At 45.6% G+C, this 17855-nt stretch overlaps 1 protein-coding gene across 2 annotated transcripts in view; it reads right to left on the reverse strand.

Annotated features, from left to right (window-relative positions):
• The window catches only part of kcnd1 (potassium voltage-gated channel, Shal-related subfamily, member 1), a 17641-nt gene extending 1029 nt beyond the window's left edge, over positions 1-16612 (reverse strand). For both annotated transcript variants that reach the window (XR_009241778.1, XM_058644057.1), the window contains exons 1-9: positions 16440-16612; positions 13241-14087; positions 12855-13100; positions 10969-11681; positions 5041-5203; positions 3621-3704; positions 3331-3426; positions 2985-3235; positions 1-1738 (exon numbers count right to left, since the gene is read on the reverse strand). The exon at positions 1-1738 is cut by the window's left edge. Coding sequence is in view for 1 of the 2 variants with exons in the window: in XM_058644057.1 (XP_058500040.1) it covers positions 1531-1738; positions 2985-3235; positions 3331-3426; positions 3621-3704; positions 5041-5203; positions 10969-11681; positions 12855-13100; positions 13241-13396 (1917 nt within the window). In the remaining variant the exon portion in view is untranslated. The remainder of the gene's footprint in view (positions 1739-2984; positions 3236-3330; positions 3427-3620; positions 3705-5040; positions 5204-10968; positions 11682-12854; positions 13101-13240; positions 14088-16439) is intronic.
• Positions 16613-17855: the final 1243 nt, after the last annotated feature.

A 17855-nucleotide genomic window follows, 5' to 3' on the forward strand; every position in this document is an offset into this window, starting at 1 on the left:
AATGCTACTTCTACTGTACAAGGCTCATGCATGGAGGAACACCCACACGCACCCACGCACGTTCGTCTCCATCTGTTTTCTTTTGTCTTTTCTTTTTTCTCAGGGTTTGATTGGAAGATGCAGGTGAGAGTTTATGATACAAAATATGTTACAATGTTCACCGTCTGTCACTCACGCACTCATTTACATACTCGCTTCTGATTGGTGGACGAAAAGCTTGTCTGAACACTGAAGTCAAGTCGTCAACAACGTTCACTCTCTGGTTGTTTTCAGCTTTTTTTTCCTTCTTTTTTTAAGTTAACTCATTTAAAATGAATAAGAAATGAATCATAAAACTTTATATTGATCATCCAACATGAACAACATGAAATCGGATGTTTCCTGTAAACAACAGGAAACAGGAAGTAGGTAGACCAGAAACAGGAAGTAAACAGTGTTTCTGCTGTGGATGATAAATTTAAAGATTTAGTTTCTGCTGTTTCTTATTTGATGGAACATTTTCTTCGTGTAAAAGTTTAATTTACATTTATTTGTCGTGTTCTTTTATTATATTTTCATGTTTTGACTGAGGAGCAGAAAACCTATTTTTTTCACTACTGTAACGACTCACTAACTAACTTAACTATCGTTGTGACACAGGCGCCCCCTGGAGGCAGAAAGCAGACATTTTTAATCCACGTGCTGAAAACAAGCGGATCGTCGCCGCCGGGACAAACCTGACTTCAGTTTCCTTTTCTCTGGAAAAATATTGGGAAACACGTCTTCACGCGCCATCCGTTCGTTTCTTAATTGCTTTACATTTTGTTCCCTGCAGTGACAGAAGCTTTTAAATACATTATATCATTATTATTATTGTTCTTATTGTCGTTATTATTATCATTATCATTCTTATTATCCTGCTCTTTGTTGATGCTCTTGTCCTGTTTGTTTCAGTGTTGCATATTTTGAAAAGTAAAAGGCTTTAGTTTCCCGTGTGAGAGTCGGATCAGACCACTTTTAATCTGATCTCAGTGAAGAAACGTTCTCTAATTTAGAAAACGGACTTAATCCAGTTTGGTTCAGATCGTCGTCGTCGTCGTCGCATTTTCATAAAGTGTTTCTTGAACCTGAGCTGAAGAAGAGTCACTTGGAACTTTTATCACTTTGTCTCTGAGTTTAAACCCTCAAGAGTCCAGGTCTAAACACCTTAGTCCAGGTCTAAACCCTCAAGAGTCCAGGTCTAAACACCAGCCTCAGCTGCCATTTCACTTCCCTCTTGTACGTTCAGTGGTTGTGCAAAGTGAACCCAGTCAGTCAGCCGGATGACCTGTTCAAAGGTCAAAGGTCAGAGGGCCTGGGTTTAAAGGACCTTGGTTCTACCTTCATGACCATCAAGTTCCCTCTCCATGACACGATATTCTGTTCCCGGGTTTGTTTTTTTGAAAACATCTGCAAACATGTGAGAAGCTCAGGGAGCAGAAGCTGCTGCTCAGGATCTTAGAGGGTGGAGCAACGAGAGGGGGGAGGGGCTTACTGCTTGAGGTCTGAAGGTTATAAGGAGGAGACTTTGATCTTGTCATGAGTGTACGCGGTGGCGCGGGTGTTTCTAAGGATCCCAGGGATGGGAGCGGGTGAGGGAGGCAGACTCTCCTCAGGTGTGTTGGCGGGGGGCGTGGGGATGCTGATGATGGCCGCGCTGAAATCCTGTTCCCCGCAATTTAGCTTCAGGTCCTCGAGCTGAGCGTTGAGACTGGAGCGACTGCAGGAGAAGAAAAACAACGGATTAATGATACAATTATTTTATTCTTCCCTTCTCACTCTTTCACTTTTGATTCACCCGTTCTCGACAGCTCCACTGTCTGCCAGCAGTGAACTTGACACTAGATACCAACATACCCCATATCACATATGCACACACACCACCACCATTCCCTGGGGGGTGGGCATGAGCTGGGGCTGGGGGGTGGGAGCTAGTACTCTCCCGGGTGCCTGACTCCTGCTTGCTCCTCGGCCATGTTGGGGCTGGCGGTCTGGGTGGGGACGGCTGTGGTGGTCTGGGAGCATTGCTGGATGTGGGGGATCTGGTTCCCTTCGCTTGGTCTGGGGGGTGCCTTGGTGGCATAGCTGCGGCCCATCATGACGCACCTCCTTGAAGGTGCGGTGGTGGGCGGCAGGGATCAATGCTGGGCATCAGCACTCCAGGATGTTTGGTGGAGCAGTTTGCCAGACGTGGCGAGTCCTTGGATCTCTGGCCCCGCCTATGCTTGCCGTGGACTGGCTCGGGGGTCTGCCCGTCTCCCGTCTCTAGGGGCTCCCACTGGCTTGGGGTCCTGCGTGGGCCTCCTTGGATTGGGTGCGTGCGGTCGGCCTCTGGTGGGCGGTGGGGGTAACTGTGGCAGACTCTGGCCTGCCTTCTCGGTGGGCGGTCTGGGGGGAGTGGCCTCCGCCAGTGGCGGACTGGCCCTGCCCGAGGGTGCTAGCAGGCTCTGGGTGCGGGGGACCTGGGCCTCTGCAGTCTGCCTGGGTGTGGGGTGACTCGGCCTCTGTGTGTGGTCTTGCTCCCTCGGGCTGACCCTGGGTGGGGGGGCTTCTGCCTCACACCCCTCTGGCTGGTCTTCTGCCTTGCACCCCTCCAGCTGGTCTACTGCCTCGCACCCCTCCGGCTGGTCTTCTTCGAGGTCTCCTGCCCTGTGTGACTGCTGGACACCCTAGACATCTGGATCCTTATCGGCCCGCGGCGGTGGGTTTGTGGGGCATTGCCTCTCTCTCAGTCACTCCCCCATCATTCCCTGCCCTTGTCTGTCCACTCCCCGTCCCCGACAACACAAGGCATGCAGTCAACCATATAACATGTCTTAGGTACTAGGCAGGACAGGTTAGATACACATCTGTATCTATCACACACTCAGTGACACAAAGACATGTAGACTTCTGACCCTCCGATCAGATGACCGACCCACAGTGGCCCCGCATGTGACAGGTGTGGTGTTGATGTGCGTGTTTACGTTTGCGGTGGTATCGCGGTGATTTTCATGTGCAGCGTGTCCAGCTCCTGGATGCTCCCACGGCTCACAGACACCGTGGAGTTGGCCAGACGCATGGCGGCTCGTCTGCGGGCTCGCCGCGGGCAGCAGCCAGTGGAGTTGTTCTGCGCCCCCTGCTGGCTCGACAGGGAGGTGCTGCGACTCGTCCTGAAGCCGACGGACTCGGTCATACAGAGCTCGCTGTACGTCATCTCATCTGTGAACTCGTGGTTCTGTGAGGAGACAAGGAGGACAGACTGATACTGTGGACAAAAGGACAACGTCTGTCCAAACTCCACGCGTGTGTGCGCGTGTGTGCGTTTCTCACCGTTGTTTTCTCCAGACAGTGCAGCAGATGATGATGTTGGTGTTCAAACGCTGATCTGTTCTTCACACACAGAGCCGTGCTGTCACTGTCCCGATCCTACACACACACACACACACACACGCATACACACATACACACAAACACACACACAAATACACACACACACACACACACTCTGTAAAGGACCAGTAAGCAGCGCCTCATTTCTGAGGAACTGGATAAGTTTGGGACTAAGATTTGAAATGTGGTTAAGGTTAAAGTTTGTGTGTGTGTGTGTGTGTGTGTCTTACCCCCAGTGCTCTGTCTTCTTTGTATTGTAGAAAAGCGTTGGTTGTTCCTTTCTTTGCCATGCGGATTCGAGCTAAACGCACTTTCTGTTAAACAACAAACAATAACATTATTACCGTGCACACACACACACACACATCCACCCACCCACACACACACACACCCACGCACACCCACACACACACACACACGCATACACACACAAACTTAAAGGTGCATTCTGTGATAAATGACCTTGTAACTCAGGCAGGTTTTAGAAAATGGAATATATAAATACACACATGTCTTAACCTGTCTCACCTGCTCGGTTCTCATAGATGAACCTGTCTCACCTGCTCAGTTCTCATCTATCTGTCTCACCTGCTTGGTTCTCATAGATGAACCTGTCTCACCTGCTCGGTTCTCATAGATCATAGGTGTCAAACTCTGGCCCGCGGGCCAAATTTGGCCCGCCGTGTAATTTCATTTGGCCCTTGAGGCAATATCAAATTAACATTAGAGCTGGCCCGCCAGTATTATACAGCGGCACCGCCGACTGCAAACTGAGCAGTAAAAAGGCCTGAATGGTTGATTTATTCATTGTTATTTTATTTTCAAATTTATGAGCATGTGGAAAAAGTTAATGTTGATATTTACCTCAGAAGGCTGCAAATAGAAAAGAGGCATTACATTTTTTTATCTAAATTTTATTTAATATGCCATTCATGTTTTTTCGTTTGTTTTTTGAAAGTTGATTTTGCACTATTAAGTTATATAAGCGTTGCTTGTTCCATATTCAGTGTTAAAACAAATCAGTGTAGCAAACTGAGCAATAATTAACGTTTTATTCATGCACTTTCTCTTGCTACTTCAAGGCTTGAATGTTTGATTCATTCATTATTGTTATTTTATTTTCAAATTTATTATTAGCCTGTGGAAAAAGTTTATTTACCTCAGAAGGCAGCAAATAGAAAAGAGGCATTCAATTTTTATCCATCCATTATCTACCGCTTATCCTGTATTTAGGGTGCATTCAATTTTTATTTAAATTTTATTTGATATGCCATTGATATTTTTTAATTATTATTATTATTTGAAACACGATTTTGCATGTCACTATAAAGTTATATAAGCCTTGCTTGTTCAATATTCAATGCAAAACTTGTTTGGGTCCCTATTAAAAGGTTAATTTGTTCAACCTTGGCCCGTGGCTTTGTTCAGTTTTAAATTTTGGCCCACTGTATTTGAGTTTGACACCCCTGTCATAGATGAACCTGTCTCACCTGCTAGGTTCTCATAGATGAACCTGTCTCACCTGCTTGGTTCTCATAGATGAACCTGTCTCACCTGCTCGGTTCTCATAGATGAACCTGTCTCACCTGCTCGGTTCTCATAGATGAACCTGTCTCACCTGCTTGGTTCTCATAGATGAACCTGTCTCACCTGCTGTGCTCTCATCTTATCCGCCCTCTGGTTCTGGTGATATATTCGGCTGAAGTTGGACACAATGACGGGGACGGGCAGCGCGATGACCAGGACACCACTGAGTGAGCAGATGGACCCAAAGATCTTCCCAGCAATGGTGTTGGGAACCATGTCGCCGTACCTGTTCGAAGAAAAGGTTTGAAGTTAGTTAGTTAGTTGGTTAATTAGATTATTATGAACACAGTTGAATTCATGAAAAAAGGCTGCAAGCAGTGCATGATGGGATGTGTATTTTCTTCACTCTTATATTTTACACCTGCTCTATTTCAGCCAATATTAAAAAGGCTTCTGCTTGTGTGTACAGGTGTTTACATGGTGTGTACAGGTGTGTACATGTTGTGTACAGGTGTGTACATGTTGTGTACAGGTGTGTACATGTTGTGTACAGGTGTGTACATGTTGTGTACAGGTGTGTACATGGCACAAGATGAGGTTCGCCTGTGATTTGATTTCTGAGAGAGAGAGGGGAGAGAGAGCGAGAGAGAGAGGGGGAGAGAGTGAGAGAGGGAGAGAGAGAGAGGGGGAGAGAGAGCGAGAGAGAGAGATAGAGGGAGACAGCGAGAGAGAGAGAGAGAGGGGGGGGGGGGAGAGAGAGAGAGATAGAGGGGGAGAGAGAACGAGAGATAGAGATAGAGGGAGACAGCGAAAGAGAGAGAGAGAGAGAGGGGGGGAAACAAAAAAGAGAGAGAGAGAGAGAGGGAGACAGCGAGAGAGAGAGAGAGAGAGAGAGAGAGAGAGAGCTAGAACCAACCGCCGTGACAAATAAAGGTTTTAGAAAACCCTCAGGAGACCCGGGTCAGCCCGGTTATTCTGAGCTGCTGCTCTCTCAGTACATTAAATATTTCATGGTCAGGATTATGTCATCCTGCACCCAAACTACGACGCCATGACAACGACGGACAGAGACGACGAGGCCGACCGGAGATAAAGATTCAACATTTTACAACAACGACGCAGACAGACAGACAAAGAAGAGGCTGATTCCTGATTGGTGCAGATAGGAAACCATTAGTGCAAAGTCAGCCAATCAAATAACAGGCACCTTATCGTGCACCTGTAACAGGAGAGCGAGCCAATCCCAATCTGATGGAGCAGACAGACAGACAATGGTAATTAGTTTAGTGAAGAAACCAGGAAGGACAATTAGAGAGCAGGTGATTCCTCTTCACAAGAAGAAGAACAATCTGCGGCGTGTTGTTTTATCAGATTAACTCACTGATCCAAAATTATTATTATTTTCCATTTGTGCATCTGAGGTTTTTATCTGAATCTCTGAATTCCTCCTCCTCCTCCTCCTCTTCCTCCTCCTCCTCCTCCTCCTCTGTCTTCCTCAGCGATCGTTCTTCACAAGGACGTGGTATCGATCGCTCTGGTTTGATCATCAGCTCAGTTTGTTTTTCCTCTTTGAAAACTTCTATTCTTGGACACAGTCAGTTACTAAAAGCCTCCCTGCTCTCCTCCTCTTTCCCTCCCTCCCCCACCCTTCGTCTTCCTCCTCTCACCTTTTCTTTCTCTCCTTTTCTCCCTGAAACCCCCCCCACCCCCCCCCCCCCAGTCTCCTGCAGCAGTGTAATCCACATCCATGTTTAATTGATGGAGCGATGATGAAAGTTGCAGGAGAAAGAATGGCTGTTCCATGTTTTCTCCTCCAGAATCCCAGCCCTGTCTTCCTCCTCCTCCTCCTCCTCCTCCTCCTGGTTCTTCTTCATTTCTCTCTTCCATCTAATTTTTCACGTGTTTCTAAAAGGTCACTTCAGGTCAAAGATTCACAGATCACATGACTGTCTGGAGTCTGCACGTGCCAGAGGAACCCACGTTTGAAATGAGGACTAGAGACGATTGGTGAACATCTGGTCCCGTGGTGTTTTCAAACAACAGTCATGTTGGTTGCTCCAGCTTTATGACATGTGAAACAGTGGGCCGGGTTAATTCAATAGCATTGAAAATGACCCATCGCTGGACCATCCTGCCACAGCCAGTAGCCAAGAAACCACTGATGTTCACCACATGGTGATGGACATTAGACGTTTGACCGTCTACTGTGAAAGTGGAGAACATTCTGCACAACAAACACCAGGTTCCTCGTGTTGCAGGAGACTTTTGAAGCAGATCCAGCAGGTTTTCTCGAACGTTCCCTGACACAGGATGAGTGTGGCTTCCACCTGAGTCCATGCAGGAGAAACATCTGCTCGAGAAGACCTGGATGACTGACAACCTCCACCAGCATCTGCTGTGGAGGACGTGTTTTTGACCATGTCTGCAGGGACCTGTGACACCGGGGCTGCAGGATCCAGATCCAGTTGTGAGGCTATAGTATTGTAGTGTGAAGTTTGTTTTTTTGAAAAATGTCATGCTACTGTTTCAATAAATTACAATGTAATAGTATAAAAATTTAAAAAACTGTCCCCCAATTCTCCTCTGTCCCCCATATTGTCCTTTCACCCGAACCGGTCGAGGCAGATTCTGGTTCTGTCAGAGCTTTCTTCCTGTTCATATATGTGTTTGTTCATAGCGTGAACTGTTGTTGTTTCTCTCTATAATATTGTAAAGGTTTGTGTCTCGTCATGTAGAGACGTGACATAATGTATGTCGTGATATACAAATAACATTAAACTTAAAGTAAGTAAAGTAAGTGATCACAGTAAGAGCTGTAACTGTCACAGGAAATGAAAGCAATTCACCATATCACATTTGCTGATGACGTTGCACTAATGCTGATGACAGGACACAGAGAGGAGTAAATACAACGACATGAATAAAACATGAAAGACCATAATGGACCAGAGGAAGTCCTGACCACACACACACACACGTGTTGCACATCAGCAGTTTCACTGCCAAACAAACGTCAGGAACGTAAAATGACCGAAACAACAAAAAACCATTTGTCCTTGGTGCAGATTCGTCATTGGACACAGCAGGTGGACGGAAAGTCTTTCCCTCTGATCCACAGACAAAATCAAACAGAATAAATATAAACTGAGAATCAATGAGTCACACGAGCAGGAAGTGGTTCTAAGTTTAGATTCAAGTCTGAAAATAACACTGAAACAGGCAGAGGAAAATATCACACACACGCACACACACACACACACACACACACACGCACGCACACACGCACGCACACACGCACGCACACACGCACACACAGAAGTTAAAATAAGCTCAACGTTGATCGTTCTCGTATTTATCTGCAGTTAGGTCAAAGGTCAGGTCAGGTTGGTCAGTTTTATATTTAGGGGTCCATGGTTCTTGTACTCCAGTAGATATGAAACTAACAGTCAACACAACAGAACCCAACCTGAACCTGAACCTGAACCTGAACCTGAACCTGAACCACGTTACATCAGCATCTCATAGTTTCATCTTCGTGTCCTAACTGACCGAGATGCTCCAGTTCAGTTGCCTTTGACCCGTCCCTGTGTCTCTGTCTGAGTCAGGGATCGTATCACAGGAAATGACCGATCCATCTGATCCTTTTCATCGTCTCTCCTCGTGTCCTTGTGTCCTCGTGTCCTCAGGTCCTCACTACATATCTTTTGACTGACTTTGTTTCTGTGCAGCAGTCAGTAACAGTGAGAGTGGATGTGATGGAGTCAACTGTGAGGAGCACACCCACACACACACACACACACACACTCCTGAAACGCTCTCTCATACACTAAAGAATATATATATATCTATATAGACAGACAGACAGACAGACAGACAGACAGACAGATAGATGTTGCACATATTATGTTTCATGGATTTGTTCTGCTGCCAAAAGCAGAAAATCCACATGATGTAGTTTGAGCTCATGAAACAGTTGTTATCAGAGCAGCTGCTGCTGCTGCTGCTGCTGATGATGATGATGATGATGCTTTTCCTCTGTGTGTGTGTGTGTGTGCGATGTTGTTTGTGATTCCACTTCCACTTTATTTACACTGTGATAAAAACACAGGAGCAAAGCAATAAAAGAACAGAGATGAAAAACAACCATAAGAAGAAGAAGAGGAGGAGGAGACCACAGAGAAACAACTGATCAGAGCACAGATGAAGAGAGGAACAGAGGAGGAGGAGAGAAGAGGACAGGAGGAGAGGACAGGAGGACAGGAGGAGGAGGAGAGGAGAGGAGAGGAGAGGAAGAGAGAAGAGGAGGACAAGAGGACAAGAAGAGGAGGACAGGAGGAGAGGAGAGGAGGACAGGAGGAGGAGAGATGAGAGGAGGAGGAGAGGAGAGGAAGAGAGAAGGGGAGGACAAGAGGAGGAGGACAGGAGGAGGAAAGAAGAGGACAGGAGGAGAGGAGAGGAGGAGAGGAGGACAGGAGGAGGAGAGAAGAGGACAGGAGGAGAGGAGAGGAGGACGGGAGGAGGGCAGGAGAAAGAAGAGGAAGAGGACAAGAGGAGGAGAGAAGTTGAATCTGATGAAAGAATCTCATTTGATTCACTAACAATAGAAAAACTGAAGTCACACAGAACTGACGCTGCTGAAATTAAAGCAGTAATTGTATGTTATGAGTCAGGACGATGATGACGATGATGATGATGATGATGATGATGATATATTGACATGTCGATACTATTTTAAATATTACAGTGAAAGAAGAGGATGTTTGTGAGTGAACTGTGTTTATGTGAGGACGCAGCAGACAGAATCAAACAGTGAGGAGTGGATGTTTGATTTTCCCATCTGTCTTGAAAGCTTCCTGGATGCATTAACACTCAGCTTCTTTGAGATCAGATCTGCCGCAGAAGCCTGAAGTGACTCAGTGTAAATGGAGTCAAGAGCTTAAACAACTTCCTCACTCACCGGTGAGAGCAGCAGATATGGACGGGTTTTTAAAACATCACCTTCACTGGGACAGGGTTCCCGCCAGAAACACGGCATGTTGATTTGGTTTTATGAACCAAACGTTGACACATTATCCTCCAGCTTCTCATGGCGTCACACACTGAAACTGCAGAGAAGCCTGTGATGGCTGAAGCTCTCAGTTTACCCATCGATCCGTGATCCAAACCTCAGCTCAGCTCCCGAGCTTCAACAATGTGACTGGAAAAATGAGACTGAGGCTACATTTCCTGTGCAGGGTGGCTGAGTCCATCCTCAGAATTCACTCTGATAATCGAGTTGTGTGAGGCAGCATTTTGTCCTGCGTTCACGTCCACACCACAGAGGAAACACGACACTGGAGAGGGACGACACTTTGTTTCTGTCCGGACCGAAGAGACACGCAACTGTGGCTCAGTTCATCTCAATTATTATGATTTTATTACAGAGAAATCTCTGACAGACACAGGATCACAGGATCACAGGATCAGAGGAACACAGGAACACAGGATCACAGGATCACAAGATCACAGGATCACAGGATCACAAGATCACAGGATCACAGGATCACAGGATCACAAGATCACAGGATCACAGGATCACACAATCACAAGATCACAGGATCATAATATAACAAGATCACACAATCACAGGATCACAGGATCACAGGATCACACGTCTGTGGATCAAGTCTGTTTGTATTTCCGATGTTTCCAAAACTCTTTGAGCAGCAGATAATATCATTGCTGGAGCTGCATGATGATAGTTTGATACACACACACACACACACACACACACACACACACACAGACACACACACATGCACGTCGTGTGGGCGAGAGTGAAGATTCACCACCGTACTTGAGAAGCATTGAGGGGGAGGCAAACACACACAAACTTCATCTGCTTTCATTTTTTTTCTCTGTAACCAATAATAACGACACATGTCCCAACATGACCCAGAGCAACACACACATAACACACACACACAAACACACACACACACACGCGTTGCCATGGTGATATTATAAACAGCAGAAAAGTGTTCAGTAGCAGCTTTACTTCATCGCACTCACCCAAGCGTTGTCATGGTGACGATGGTGTACCAGAAGGAGGCGGGGATGGAGGTGAAGGTGGAGCCCTTGGTGCCCTTCTCGGCGTAGAACATGACGGTGGCGAAGATGATGATGGCCATGGTGAGGGAGAAGAGCAGGAAGCCGAGCTCCGAGGCGCAGCTCTTCAGCGTGTAGCCCAGAATCCTCAGACCCTGCGAGTGGCGCGAGAACTTGAAGATCCTGAAGACGCGGAAGACACGGAGCGTGACAAAGGCGCCGCTAACGTCCTCGTTCTCGGGCATCACCAGTCCAATGTAGTATGGCATGATGGCCACCACGTCGATCACGGACATCACAGAGCGCATGAACTTGCAGCGGCTGGGCGCCGCGAACAGACGCATCAGGTACTCGAAGGTGAAGATGAGCACGCAGGCCGTGTCCATGCAGAAAAAGGCCAGCTGGTATTTCTCTCCACACGGAAGGTCCTTCACGCTGCCTTTCAGAGGCCGGCAGGGAACCGTCTCCACCACGTTGGCGATGACGGAGACGGCGATGAAGAAGCCGGTGACGTAGTAGAAGACCAGAGCCATGGTGGAGGTGTGGGGGTTCTCAAACGCTCGCCACAGACGCTCCCTGGGCGTGCTGTGTGGGGGGAGGGGGGCGTCCATGGCCTCGTTGGCCTCGGTATCTTCAGCCAAACGCTCCTGGTTCTCTTTCTTCCGGTCTCGATATTCCTTTATGGAAAGACATGAAAGCAGAAGATGAGATTGAGATGAGGTGCTAGATCACAGACTGAGAAGAACTCAAGGGGGCGTGGCACTAGCATAAACAACAAGTACCAAAGGATGAAGGTCAAAGGTCATACGCACACATTACTACGCTGCAAATTATGCATTTATTTATTTATTTGAAATATTGGAAGGACAGATGCGTCACAAAATCATAAACCAATCAACAACCTCAGCTACAGGAAGTCTATATTTCCACAGACAAACAGTAAAAGTCTTCCAGCTTCAAGTAAAGTTCTCGATCTACCGGTCGATCTTCATTTCTATGCTTACCTGTGGTCATGACCGAAAGAACAAGATCACAGGTATAAGCAGCCAAAGTGTTTCTCAGTGGCTGAGGGTCTCCCTCAGAGACCAGCTCAGCCATCCGGGAGGAACTCGGACTAGTTGACGTGGTTCGGGCATCTGGTAAGGATACTGTTGGGGTCCTGACACATATAACTGGGAGGAGACCCTGGGGCAGACCAAGTACTAGGTGGAGGGATTATTTCTCCACCCAGGGTCTCAGTGGTCACGTCCTGGCCTGTTCCTCAGTCCCGTAAGGAACTGCTGAGGTTCCTTGGTTTTCGCAAACTTCTGCCCCGGGGCGACAGCACCGCAGCCTTCAGTGAGGCCGGAAATAAATCAGGTTGTTCAACTTCAGGAGTCCTGGACGACCTGTAACGTTCTACTTTTAAACTCGGACAAAACTGAGGTGATTATACTCAGCCCTGAACTCTCTGTCCACTTAAGATGACATCACCATGGCGTCCAGTTATTTTTGACCAGGACATGTCATCTGATTCACACCTTCTTTCACCTCATGAAACATCATGAAAATGGGAAACATTCTGTCCTTAAAGGACGCTGAAAAACTAGCTCATGCTTTTGTTACATCTAGATTAGATTACTGGCACTCTGGATTATCTCCGTATTACCTTCAGTTAATTTAAAATGCTGCAGCACGAGTTCTGACAGGAACTAGAGAGACAGACCAGATCACTCCAGTGTTAGCTTCTCTGCAGTTAAGAATTCAAATTAGAATCCTCCTCCTCACGTACAAGGAACTCTATGATCAGACCCATCACACCTGAAATAATCATCCTCACAGATCACTTAGGTCCTGAAATGCAGATTTACCTCCATGCAACAATCTCCAATGATCTCTGGTACAATGCCATAGAACGCCAGCTCCTCATCGAAGGCCTGGATGCACTCGTGTCTCGGGTAGTGCAACTTTCCCGTGCGGTAAAAGTTCAGAATGTGCCGGAACATCTCAGGGTCTCGGTCAAAGAAATACTCCTGCGTGTCTTCGTTGTAGAAAAACTCTTTCTCCGAGGATCCGAGCAGCGTGTCGGGATAACGGTCCAGAGTGTTCTTCCACGTCTGGGAAACATAAACAGAGCCAAACCTTTATTACACATAATTTTATTTGAAAGTCACATATTAATCTTCATGACAAAGATCCTAGGTACTGCTGCTTTTTAAAGTGGGTGGGGTCAATTTATTGGAGAGGCCACACCCACCTGAAACCTGACCCCGCTGACGTTGACGTACAGAATTTCGTCAGACTTGGACGAGTTGTCCACCGGAGGTTTAGGCATCGTCTTCTTGGCGAGCGGCAGCCAGCCGACCGCCGCCGCCCGCGCAAACGGCAGCCACGTTGCCACGCCGGCCGCCATCTTGCATCAGAGGAAATCCACGCGCTGGGAGTCGAGCTTCGGCGGCCTGTGAGGAGGGGGGTGGGGCCCAGTCAATCCTAACTCCTCCCTCACTTTGTTTCCTGCCTCGAGTGGTCAGAGCAGCGCGACAGGAAGTGGGGGGGACATGATGAGGGGGAGGGGCATAGGAAGGGTTCAGCTGAAGGGTCAAAGGTCAAGCCATGAAGAGAATGGACGAGGACGCCGGTCCGTTTTCACTCTGATCGAGTGTCTCTCTGTCCGGAGGGGGCGGAGCCTTCCTGGAGAATCCTTCTGTCTGGAGGGGTCGGAGCCTTCCTGGAGAATCCTTCTGTTTGGAGGGGGAGGAGCCTTCTTGTTCAGAATGTCAGAATGTTAAAAACTAAATGTTGCCTGTAGCTCCTCCCTCCTTTTATTACAGCTTTTCAAATTCTTATTAAATTGTGATGATGGTTCTACAAAGTTGCAACATCAACAGAATGGCTGCCTCCTCGCTCGCCCTAAGTGTTTTTTCTCTGCTGTGGTGATTATAGATCTGCAGCCTCTCTCTCTCTCTCTGTTTTACTGTCTCTCGCTCTCTTGTGCAAGTCAGCAAGGCATTAGCGGTGATGGTCGAGAGACACCAGGTTTGTTTTGAGGAGCGAGGAGGAGGAGGCGTCAGGCGGTCGTTACTCCATGTCCATGTTTGGTCGTCCTGTCAGGAGAGAGAGGGAGAGAAAGCAGGTGGACAGAAGACAAGGAGAAGAGACGTTGAAGGAAAAGTAGAAGAAGAGATAAACAGAGAGAGATAGAGATGAAGAAAAAGAAGGAGAGACAAAGAGGGTTAAATGATGTGAGAGAGAGAGAGAGAGAGAGAGAGAGAGAGGACGTATGGAACATAAACAGAGACAAAACATGGAGAGAGGACGGGAGAGAGTGAGAGAGAGAGAGTGAGAGTGTAGGAATGAGAAAAGAATGATTTTTAGTTTGTTATTTGTAAACACTGCACACACACACACACGCACAGTAATAAGTGACTTTATTCACAGTCACTTCCTGATTTTCAATAATCCAGTTTCCTGTAATCTGTCAGTCAGTCACACAGATTAAAACTACTACTACTAAATCTACTAAAACTATTTCTAAATCTATTAAACTACTGCTAAAACTACTAAAACTACTTCTAAATGTATTAAACTACTGCTAAAACTATTAAAACTACTATTAAATCTATTAAAACTACTACTAAAACTATTAAACTACTGCTAAAACTATTTAAACTACTATTAAATCTATTAAAACTACTACTACTTAACGGCTAAAAGTGGGCGTGGTCTGAAATCTGACACTAACGTCGTTTGAGAAAAATAGCAACAGCTCCTGTGTTTAAAAAAAGTGAGGAGTCTGAGCCTCGCACTGATTAGTAAAAATGGTGATTAAAGAGTGAACCAGTGATAAAAGAGTGAACCAGTGATGAAAGCATGAATAAAAATGTGAAACGCAGTAGCTGGTGTTTGGCCAGAGAGGGCAGTAAATGTTTAAACTGAGAAGATCAACAAAGTAACATGAACTAGATACAGACAAACATGAACTAGATTCAGACAAACATTCACTGGTTCACAAGTTTAGTTACACCTTAATGTGTCCATCTGTCTCTCTATCTGTCTGTCCATCTCTCTCTATCTGTCTGTTGCAGGACACAAGGCATCCACAACTAGAGAGTTAAAGTTAAAGTTTAGGTTTAGGTTAGTTTAGGTTCGATAAAGTAACATGACTTTGGTTAAGATAGTAAAGGTTAGAGTTTGGGTTAGTTATGTATACATGTATCCATACACAAAAAAGGACACAAATGTAGGTTAAAAAAATGAACAAAAATAATCTTTAGTAACAGAATAAAATAAAGTTACAGAACATAGAGCTGAAACATGAGAATCTTACCAGGAAAAATTGAAAGCATGAAAGCATGAAACAAACATGAAAGCATAAGAACATGAAACATGAAAGCATGAAAGCATGAAAACATGGAAGCATGAAAGCATGGAAGCATGAAAGCATGAAACATGAAAACATGAAAACATGAAAGCATGAAAGCATGGAAGCATGAAAGCATAAGAACATGAAAGCATGAAAGCATAAAACATGAAAGCATAAAACATGAAAGCATGAAAGCATGAAACATGAAAGCATGAAAGCATAAAACATGAAAGAATGAAAACATGATAGCATAAAAACATGAAAACATGAAAGCATAAACACATGAGCGCTTTAAAACATGAAAGCATAAGAACATGAAACATGAAAGCATGAAAACATGAAACATGAAACATGAAACATGAAACATGGAAGCATGAAAGCATAAGAACATGAAAGCAAGCAAACATGAAAGCATAAAACATGAAAGCATGAAAGCATGAAAGCATGGAAACATGAAAGCATGAAAGCATGAAAGCATGAAACATGAAAGCATGGAAACATGAAAGCATGAAAACATGAAAGCACAACAGACAGAAGTGAAACACTGAGGATATACAAGAGACACAGGTGAGACAATCAAACACAGGTGAGACACATTAGGGCGGGACACAATCAACAGGGAAGACAGGACATTTCGAAAAACTTCGAAATAAAACAGGAAGCAAAGAAAACAGTGCGAGTGTGTATCTGTGTGTGTGAGTGTGTCTCTATTTGTGTGTGTGTGTGTGTGCGTGTGAATACTAAACCACTGTTAATAGCAAACACAGAGAACTTCATCACTAATTCATGCTGCTGGATTACATCAACCTCGACACACACACACACACAGACACACACTCACTCACACACACACACACGCACACACTCTGACACACACTCACTCACACACACTCATACAATTCTCTTCTTCCTACTGTTCTACTTCTAATCATGTCTTTCTTTCTTCCTTTCTTTCTTCCTTCCTCCTGTCTTCTTCTTTTAAAAACTCTTGTTCTATTTTCTCCTCTCTCCATCCCTCCGTCTGTCCTGTTCTCTTCTTCTCCTCCTCCTTCTATTCTCAGAAGTCTTGTTATCTGGAGCAGTTACTACTTACCACAGATGATGAAGATGAACAAGAGGAGGATGAAGAAGAGGATGATGAAGAGGATGAAGGCAGGTTTGTGGACGCAGGGCGAGGAGACGCAGGAGGAGGCAGCGATGATGATGATGATGATGAAGAATGTTTTAGTGTGTGTGATGTGAGCTGCTCTGCTGCCGCGGCAACAACCTCCTCTGCTGTCATCTCCTCTCTCACTTTCTCTCTCACACACACATCTCTCTCTCACTCTCTCTGGCTCCTCCTCCTGTTTGCTTGTTCGACCCTCCCCTCTCTCTCTCTGCACACACACACACACACACACACAATGTACAGCAAGGTAGGAGAGAGAGAGAGAGAGAGCGAGAGAGAGATTCATTAAATCATTAATTTATACACAAAGTTTCTAATTCCTATTAAATTTGATATATTTATTTTTAAATGAAGGAAAAAATGACGTTTCTCCTCAGGTTTCTGCTCCTCATACTTCTCCTCATGTTTCTGCTCCTCATGTTTCTCCTCATGTTTCTGCTCCTCATGTTTCTGCTCATGTTCCTCCTCATGTTTCTGCTCCTCATACTTCTCCTCATGTTTCTGCTCCTCATGTTTCTCCTCATGTTTCTGCTCCTCATGTTTCTCCTCATGTTTCTGTTCCTCATGTTTCTCCTCATGTTTCTGTTCCTCATGTTTCTGCTCCTCATGTTTCTCCTCATGTTTCTGCTCATATTTCTCCTCATGATTCTGCTCCTCATGTTTCTCCTCATGTTTCTGCTCCTCATGCTTCTCCTCATGTTTCTGCTCCTCATGCTTCTCCTCATGTTTCTGCTCCTCATGTTTCCGCTCCTCATGTTTCTCCTCCTCATGTTTCTCCTCATGCTTCTCCTCATATTCCATGAATATGAATGTATCATGTGTTCATGATGAGAACATGAATGTGTCTTGTGTTCATGATGAGAACATAAATGTATCATGTGTTCATGATGAGAACATGAATGTATCATAGGCTCATGATGAGAACATGAACGTGTCATGTGTTCATGATGAGAACATGAATGTATCATAGGCTCATGATGAGAACATGAATGTATCATGGGTTCATGATGAGAACATGAATGTATCATGTGTTCATGATGAGAACATGAATGTATCATGGGTTCATGATGAAAACATGAATGTATCATGTGTTCAGTCATTTATATTTGAATCTGCTGCTGTGATGAAGAGCAGCTCCCTCGTCTTCTTCACTCATAAGTTCAAACAAACACGAAACGACTTCAGTCACAGACTCATTTTCTCTGAGTCATCGTCTGGACTCGAGTCTCCAGAGACACAAACTCATAAAGCTGGAGATGATGAAGATGATGATGAGGACGAAGATGATGATGATGAAGATGATGGAGATGATGAAGGTGATGCTGAGGATGAATATGATGA

Source organism: Solea solea, chromosome 11 (assembly GCF_958295425.1).
Source record: "Solea solea chromosome 11, fSolSol10.1, whole genome shotgun sequence".
NCBI classification, from domain to species: Eukaryota; Metazoa; Chordata; class Actinopteri; order Pleuronectiformes; family Soleidae; genus Solea; species Solea solea.